Source organism: Drosophila arizonae, chromosome 4 (assembly GCF_054131065.1).
Source record: "Drosophila arizonae isolate 15081-1271.41 chromosome 4, UAZ_ARI_1.0, whole genome shotgun sequence".
NCBI lineage: Eukaryota > Metazoa > Arthropoda > Insecta > Diptera > Drosophilidae > Drosophila > Drosophila arizonae.
In genome coordinates this window covers 18,959,642-18,968,480 of record NC_142924.1, presented here as the reverse complement: position 1 = coordinate 18,968,480, position 8,839 = coordinate 18,959,642, and the positions used below count along the sequence as shown (strand labels likewise).

At 34.9% G+C, this 8,839-nt stretch overlaps 1 protein-coding gene across 1 annotated transcript; it reads left to right on the top strand.

Moving 5' to 3' along the window:
• The first annotated feature begins 355 nt into the window (after nucleotides 1–355).
• LOC149269350 (uncharacterized) lies at nucleotides 356–1,593 on the top strand. The gene is made up of 2 exons (XM_089467067.1): nucleotides 356–1,267; nucleotides 1,342–1,593. The coding sequence occupies exons 1-2, from the start codon at nucleotides 428–430 to the stop codon at nucleotides 1,591–1,593; spliced, it is 1,092 nt and encodes a 363-aa protein (XP_089323193.1). The 5' UTR covers nucleotides 356–427.
• The last annotated feature ends 7,246 nt before the right edge of the window (nucleotides 1,594–8,839 follow it).

The window sequence follows — 8,839 nt, the reverse complement described above, 5'->3', positions numbered from 1 at the left end:
CACAATATGGAAAAGCAATTTCCTAGCATTCCTCTAGACCCCTTAACGAGCTAGACAAAGAGTTTGGCTGACATAGACGTTAATCGCATGCTGGCTGAATTAATCATGCGAACGACTTTCGCTGTGTGAAGTGCTGTTGCTTGATTAATGGAATAGTCAGGCACTCACTGTGCCGCCAGTTTCAGGCCAATTAGCATGCCACAGTTCTCATCTGCTTTATGACTGCCTAATTGAATTGACTTTCGCTCTCACAGATAATGAACGAAATTGAGGCGGCCAATCATCCAGCGGGTGCTTAAACGTTCACGTATCGTCACATTCAGTGTTTACAATGTCGTACTACCTCAAGGTTCTGTTGAAACTGCTCAATATTCTAACCAAGATATTCGCAGTCAATGAATTTAACTACGATCGTAATCAAAATAAGATGGTCAGTTCTCGCTTCTGGCATTGGTATATAAGGATATTGCATTGTATCATCATATGGCCACTTAACGTAATTTTTTTATACTTATTTTCGTATCAGTGTATGCGTGAACTGAATCTTCAACTAATTCTCTTGCGGTTAGGTATCTATATAGCTGTCACGCGCTATATTGCCAGCGCTCTAATGGGCTGGTACATCATATATTATCGCCGTGATCTGTGCCGTCTACTGAATCTTTTTCTACGGCTCGCGAAAATACATCGAGAGATCTTTCAATGCGACGTCCATGTGCCGTGGTATATATTGACGGTGCACATTGTGCACGAAGTCTATGTAATTTCACGCTTTCAACTTATAAGTTTGGGGTGCATATTGATTTTCATAAGTGGAACATTATTACTCCAATTTTATTTGCTTGATGTTGGCCTGATGATTCACTTCAACATGATTAGGACATTGGCTAAACATATCGATAGACCGTCACCAACACGAAAAGTCCAACGATCTCGTTGCGTTGAATACTTCGAACAGTTGACGCTGTTGAAGCACCAACTGCAACAGTTTAGCTGGATCTCGACCACAGCTAGGCTGAGCGTAGAGATCGCCTATATGGTCATGCTCTGTGTTGTTGGTTTCTGGCTGCATTTTTTAACGGGTAACGTTAAGTCTCTATACGTAATATTTCTTGGAACTCTGCTCATGTCAAACATGATGCACAATATATGGATGGCACGATCCATCGAGGCAGCAGAGCGGCAGGTGTTGAACCAGATGTATCAACATGATATGCTGACTCCTTTAAAACATCAAAGTCCTACAAGACGGAGGCGCTTGGTAAAGGTAAATATTTGTATTGCAATATTTGTATAGAATAAAAAAATCTAATATGTATTTTTCATGTTTCACTTCTCAAGTTAACCCAAATCTATTTGAAGCGCTGCACTAAGAGGGAACAAGCTCCTTCAATATACAACTACATTCACATCAGTCGATCTCTTAATGTGTTTATCATCAATGTCGTAGTCAGCAATGCGTTTTTAATGATTATGTTCAGCATAAAGTATGAGCGTCGCTATGAAATATTCTCCGAACATCATCAGCTACACACTGCAAACGACTTAACACTCAAAATAATGCATAACATGGCCCAATTCACGCGTGCGTAATTCAATGAATATATTTCTTGCTTAACAACAATTAATAAAATCATTCATTTAATCAAATTGTAATCGATGGTCGTCGCACGAATAGCAATTAACTAAGTCGAGCCACCAATCATCCTGCGGCTCAAACATTCACGAATTGTCACGTTCAGTTTTTACAATGTCGTACTACCTCAAGGTTCTGCTGAAGCTGCTGAATATTCTAACCAAGATATTCGCAACCAATGAATTCAACTACGATCGCAGGCAAAATATAATGATCAGTTCTCGCTTCTGGCATTGGTATATGAAGATATGGCATTGTATCATCATTTTGCCATTTAACGCATTTTTTATGTATTTATTCACGGATCGGTGGATGTATGAAATGAACCTGGAACTGATTCTAGTGCGGTTAGGCATCTACATAATTACCATACGTTATATCACCAGCGCTCTAATGGGCTGGTACATCCTATATTATCGCCGTGATCTATGCCGTCTACTGAATCATTTTTTACGGCTCGCGAAAATGCATCGAGAGATCTTTCAACGCGACGTCCATGTGCCGTGGTATATCTTGACGGTGCATATTGTGCACGAAGTCTATTTAATTTCAAATTTGAGTTTTGCCAATTTAGGACTCATTATGACGTTCATGACTGGACAATTTTTTTTCCAATTTTATTTGCTTGATGTTGGCCTGATGATTCATTTCATTATGATTAGGACATTGGCTAAACATATCAATAGCCCCTCGCCTATACGAAAGCTCCAACGATCCCGTTGCATAGAATACTTTGAGCAATTGATGCAGCTGAAACAGCAACTACAACAATTTAGCTGGATTTCGACCACAGCTAGGCTGAGCGTGGAGATCGCGTATGTGATCATGCTCAGTGTACTTGTCTTCTGGCTGTACTTCTTAACGGGAGACATTTTGTCTCTATTCTATGTATTTCGTAGCTCTCTGCTCATGTCAAACATGATGCACGTTGTTTGGATGGCAAGATCCATCGAGGCAACAGAGCGCCAAGTTTTAAGTCAGTTGTACCATCACGAGATGCAGATCCCTTTAAAATATAAAAGGAGGAGGAGGTCGGAAAAGGTAAATAATTGTATTGAAATCGAATTTTCAAATATTTTATGCATTTTTTCATTTCTCTCAAGTTGACACAAATCTATTTCAAGCGCTGCACAACGAGGGAGCAGGCCCCTTCCATATATAACTACATTTATACCAGCCGATCTCTGGGTGTTTATATCATCGATTTCATTGTCCGCACTGTTTTTCTGCTGATCACATTTAGCATAAAATATGAACGTCGTGATGAAATATTTTCCGAACATCATAAGATTAAGGACGATATCAAACTCAAATTAGCGTTGACCATAATTAAATGATAATTCGTTTCATATTTGTAATTGTAATTATACCCCATGCCCAATGTAATGTATACGACCATAATTCAATGAATATATTTTTTTGCTCAACAACAATTAATAAAATAAATTATGTAATCAATTTTAATTGATGGTCGTTGAACGGTATACGAATAGCAATTAACTAAGTGCCATCTGCTATATACTCACGCTATGGATGTTTGAGCTTTTCAATGGAATATTAGTACTTGACCTCACATACTTCCTGAAAGTTCTGCACCAACTGGTTATCGCAATGAGGGAAAAATTTTCATAAATAAACTTAAATAAATATTAAAAAACTTAAACAATTTGAAGGAATAAAGTGTCACTTAGTTTTTATTTAATTGTAATTTCTATATTTAAAGTTAGTCAAAATAAACAAATAGAATTTGTTTAACGCGTTTTATATTAATGTATTTATAATAATGTATTGAGTGGTGATCTGATAAATCTAGCAACGTAGATTAAAATTTAATAAAAAAAAAAAAAGAATTAAACTGCCTATTGAAGTATTCTTTGATCAAATTTAATGTTTTTTTTTTTTTTTTTTTTTTTTTTTTTTTTTTTTTTTTTCTTTAAGTAATAAAACATAAAGTAAACATCATCAGCAAAATCTACATTTTTTTCTAGTTCTTTGCAAATATTTACACATTTAGCTGGCCATAGAAAACAGATTGATTTCACAATTTAACAACAACAAAGTTGAATCACGAGCATTGTTTTCAATCACTTTTTATCAGTCTATTGTTATTGAACCAAACAATTATAGCAGAGAAATATATATTAAACATTTCAGCATTTCGTTTACCAAACGTAAAATACCATAGAATATATGTATTTATATTATAAATAAATATACAATTTGTATACATATTTCTATGTATAGAATTTCATACATCTTATTATTTTATGTGAAATGGGCATTAAATTATTAATATTTTTGAGATATATATTTATAATACTGTTAATAATAAACACTTTTTAAAAGTTTCATAAATCTCAAGAAGTTCTAAAAATATTTTCAACTCAAAATTTGTAATTTTATTTCAAATTTGTTGCATTGTAATTTTTATACCCTGAACCCATTGAAAATGGGAAATCAGGGTATAATGGTTTTGTGAAAAAGTATGTAACGGGCAGAAGGAGGCGTGGCAAACCCCACAAAGTATATATATTCTTGATCAGCACGACGAGCTGAGTCGATATAGCCCTGTCCGTCTGTCCGTCCGTCCGTCCGTCCGTCCGTCCGTCCGTATGAGTGCGTCGATCTCAGAAGTTACAAGAGCTAGAGAGCTGAAATTGTGCATGCATACTCGTGAGTACCATACGCAGTACGAGTTTGCTTTATTTTTTCGATAATTCATCCGATAACTTTTTTATCGAGAATAATCGAAAAATTGATTTTGTTTTTTTAGCCTAATTTGAACACTTTTAGACCTGGAGTCCTCAAATTTGCGTTGTATATAAAGTTAATCGATACAAAGATTTTGTAATTTACAGATTTTGGATACCACGCCCCCTTCTCCCCCAATTTGTAAAAAACGCATTTCAAATACTAGAGACTTGTGCTTTAGAATGTACACCCATATTCATCATATGATTACACTCTGAAAGTTTCATTAAGATCTTATGTCTACAAAAGAAATTATTCAACAAATAAATTCTCTAAGTATTGCTCACACTGCAGCGCAGCCCAAGCGCAGTCACTGCTTACTGCGCAGTTAGCAGAGCGCAGGCTTATGCGTGCGTGTGGATGCATGTGTATGTATGTGTGCATAAAAATGCAGAATGATTAGAAAATCAGCGTAGAGGGTTCAGGGTATCTCCTAGTCGAGCAGTCTCGACTAGAGCCTTCTTACTTGTTTTTTATTTAAATTCTTCAATTAAATTCAATATATTATTAATATTTTGTATTACATTTTCAAAATTCAAAATTATAATTTTGTATATAAACTCTTCGATTTACTGTATAAATTTGTAATTTTTTTTTATTCAAAAAATTTTAAATTGCATTTTATTTTCCTGATCGACTTTATTTTGGTCTGGAATTTATAGGAAATCTTATTAATTGGTTTTTGGCTAAAAACATATTTGCATACACTTGTTTACACATGTCCATAGCGCGTCAGCTAATGGCTTTTCATTTCAACAGCCACGAAAATTGTTTGGACAATTGTTTTAGAGCCACACGATATTTGATATTTGGTATATTTGCAAGTGATTTAACAAATGTTGCAGGTTTTTATTTGTTTTTATTTGCTCGCGGTTGTTAGAGGTGGCCATAGAAGTATTTAAGCACAGTTCATGGCTTTTATTTCATGCAAATTAATTTTAAAGCACAATTCCAAATACAAGATTTTTTATTTAAATTGAAATTGTTGATGCAATTTTCCATGTTAAGGTGGTCTACAAATGTGATAGAGTCTTAACCCTAGATACCTTTCGCCTCTCTTTCGTATTATTTGCACTTGAATGCGTCCACAAAAATGCGCTTTGGTGTGGTAGCAGGTGTCAAGCGGTGTGTGGGCTGCATGCCACGCTCAGACAATAAGACGCGCGCATCTCCCCACCTCTGCTGCAGGTTAATCCCCCTGGCGCTAGGTGGCGCCACTTGTAATTGCAATTTTTGTTCGCACACGTTTTAACTTATTTGTTTTTGCTATGACTTTATTTACACTCGAACTGCAAGTGGCATATCCCGAAAACTAGGGTTTACACGTGCAGGAAATTGCACAAGATAGCGAAACTATTTCGGATTACTAAATCTCAGCAGTTCTCTGCTGTTTCTGTTCATAAATTCAATTGTGCTATCAAGTTTACGTTTTTAAGAAGTAAACCGTTTGATAATTTTGGATTCGTTTAAGCATTACTTCATTATATAAATATAAATATGAAAATGATAAAACAAAATTAAAATAATATGTAAATATAACAATTATGTCACTCACGACAGAAAAAAAAATAATTTACAATGTATATAATATTGATTTACACCATCAAGCCGAAAGCCCCTGTGCTTCCAGATTTTAACCATTAGTTAGTTTTTAAATTTATATTAGCTCAAACTCGTTAATAAATAAATAAATAAAAAAACAAATAAAGTTTGATAACTATTGACAGTCTCTCGATGTTTCTCATAGCATCTTTTGCTGATCGTCTGAGAAGAAAAACTTAGAGAGTAAACAATTGTGTGGGTTCTTCAACGAGTTCAATCGCAATCGGCAAAGTCTGTTGGGTATGTATTGGTACATATGAGGAGATTATCTCTGCGAAACTCTTCCAGAGCGTCTCATTGTGAGAACGTCAATCGTATCGCTGCCTAAACGATGTTCGTCACACGATCAACAGAAACCAACGAAAAGAACCCGAAAAGTCTTGCTCGGAGCAAGAGCAATTGAATATGAGTTTTAATAGTTATTTGTTAGCAATGAAATGAAGTCATAGAGATCGGTGAAGAAATTAAACTGTAAGAGGTCATGCTCTTCTTGTACATTGCAAAAAAATTAATTTTGAATTGTTAACTTACAGCGATTGATCGTTTTCTCTTTTGGTGCCAGCTCAGGGAGAAGCTATCGCCAATTGCAGCTCTATTCGCGGTATGCAGCCATTTGAGCAGCTGGAACAGGATATTAGACACAAACTTTTATAAACAAGTAAGAACGTTGCAGTCGGGCGTTACCGACTGCGGAATACTCATTCACATCCCATCAACAATATAGTAGTTAAGTTTCGCTCTAATACTGTAGAATATACAGGTTTTTCCGATTTGCCACGCCCCATCTGGGCGTAACGGTACCCTAACGCAAAGTTTGAATGCTTACTCTCAATAAAAGTGAAAATTACAGGGTATTTTTCAATATGCCACGCTCCTAAAGAGGAGTAAAAATTATTTTTTGGGGAATCGATAGAGGAGGCTACCAGTATTTCAACTATCCAAATTTTAAGCCTCTAGCTATTATACTTTAGGAGATATAAATGTTTGCGGTTTGCCACGCCCCCTGTGGGCGGACATATATCCAACAAAGCTTTTTGGTCTTGGGTGATCGGCCCGAGTATATATACAAAATTTGAGATGTCTGGCATCAATAGTGTCCAAAATATAGCAGAATTGAAAAAATCACTATATCTTCAGGTCCGATTTGCCACGCCCCTAACGGGCGTAGACTTATAATTTTGTCTTTAGACTTTATAGAATCATAACATTAGCTGACATGCAAAATTTCAGCATTCTAGGTTTACAACTTTAGGAGATACGGTTTTATTCGATTTGCCACGCCCCAAATGGGCGGGGATATATCCGCCATATGGTCTTGGGTGGTCGACGCGGACCTACATACCAAATTTCAGCTTTCTAGCTCTTTAACTATTATGATTTCTGGTATATCGGAAAATGTATTTTCCGATTTGCCACGCCCCTAGTGGGCGGATCGAGAAAATTTTAACACTTTATAAATCGGAGATATACACGAGTATGTGCTACAAATTTCAAGTCTCTAGCTTCAATAGCACCGAAATAGATTGCGTTCATACGGACAGACGGACAGACGGACGGACGGACAGACGGACAGACGGACGGACAGCAAGACGGACATTGCACAAAACCAATATACTGATTCACTTTCGTGAATGAGTATAATAATTATAGAGAGTTCATTTGTTACTAATCAATTCACTCTGAACTTGAGCAGTTAATTGAATTCACTTAGATTGCTTAACATACATATTTCAAAGAAACAGCAGGTAGAAAAAAATAAATAAAATGCTAAACAAAATATTTAATATGCACTTCAAATAAATACAAAAAAAAAATATATATATATATATATATATATATAATAAAATAATAAAGTCTACAGCCAGGGAAATTCTATCGTTGCTATCGTTATCCAATAAAATAAATAAAAACCAAATTTTAAATATGATTTAAAAAAAAAAATAATATAATAATCATTGTAATAAAAAATAAAAGATAATATATTCTAACACCAGAGAAATTCCATGTTTTACATATTTTACTTTACCCAAACTTCAATTTAGATTTCATACAATTTTTTCTACAATAAACTCCTTAAATTTTTAAATTAAATTTAAAAAAAAAAAAATATATATATATATATATAATAAAATAATAAAGTCTACAGCCAGGGAAATTCTATCGTTGCTATCGTTATCCAATAAAATAAATAAAAACCAAATTTTAAATATGATTTAAAAAAAAAATTAATATAATAATCATTGTAATAAAAAATAAAAGATAATACATTGTAACACCAGAGAAATTCCATGTTTTACATATTTTACTTTACCCAAACTTCAATTTAGATTTCATACCATTTTTTCTACAATAAACTCCTTAAATTTTTAACGACGCCTATTTAATTCTAGTCACAATTCACGCATATATTCAAAAAGGAATTTTATTGTACATAAATATACATTATTCGACTCACTTTATGCCTCGGCCTTTGCGTAGCTGTTACAGCACTGAAGAACAATAACTCAATTCGTGAAGCGTGCGCGCATAAACCGCTTTCAAGTCCGTCTCTTTTATGTGTCTTAGGTGCAGCGGGTGTGATTTTTAGCTCCTGCAGCTGGTTAAAAATTCAAGGAGCGAGCAAACGATTTGGAATCTCTGAAATAACTTTTTCCGGAATGCCAGAAGGAATGCCGATTGAAGTTGAATGGGAGTGCTGGGAAATTAAAGCACATTAAAGCCATCCAAACTGGAAATGCTGATTTAGAACCGATAGGAATTAGATTTGAGGCAGGCATTTAGCCAAGGCCTAATCACACTTCTGCCATGCTTATTTGTTGGCCTTTTGGCCAACGCTGGCAATATATCAAA

Excerpts from the sequence above, each read along its gene's own strand:
- LOC149269350 (XM_089467067.1), top strand. The coding sequence starts at position 428 with ATGGTCAGTTCTCGCTTCTGGCATTGGTATATAAGGATATTGCATTGT. Across the intron at positions 1,268-1,341 it reads GACGGAGGCGCTTGGTAAAG|TTAACCCAAATCTATTTGAA; the intron begins GTAAATATTTGT and ends TCACTTCTCAAG.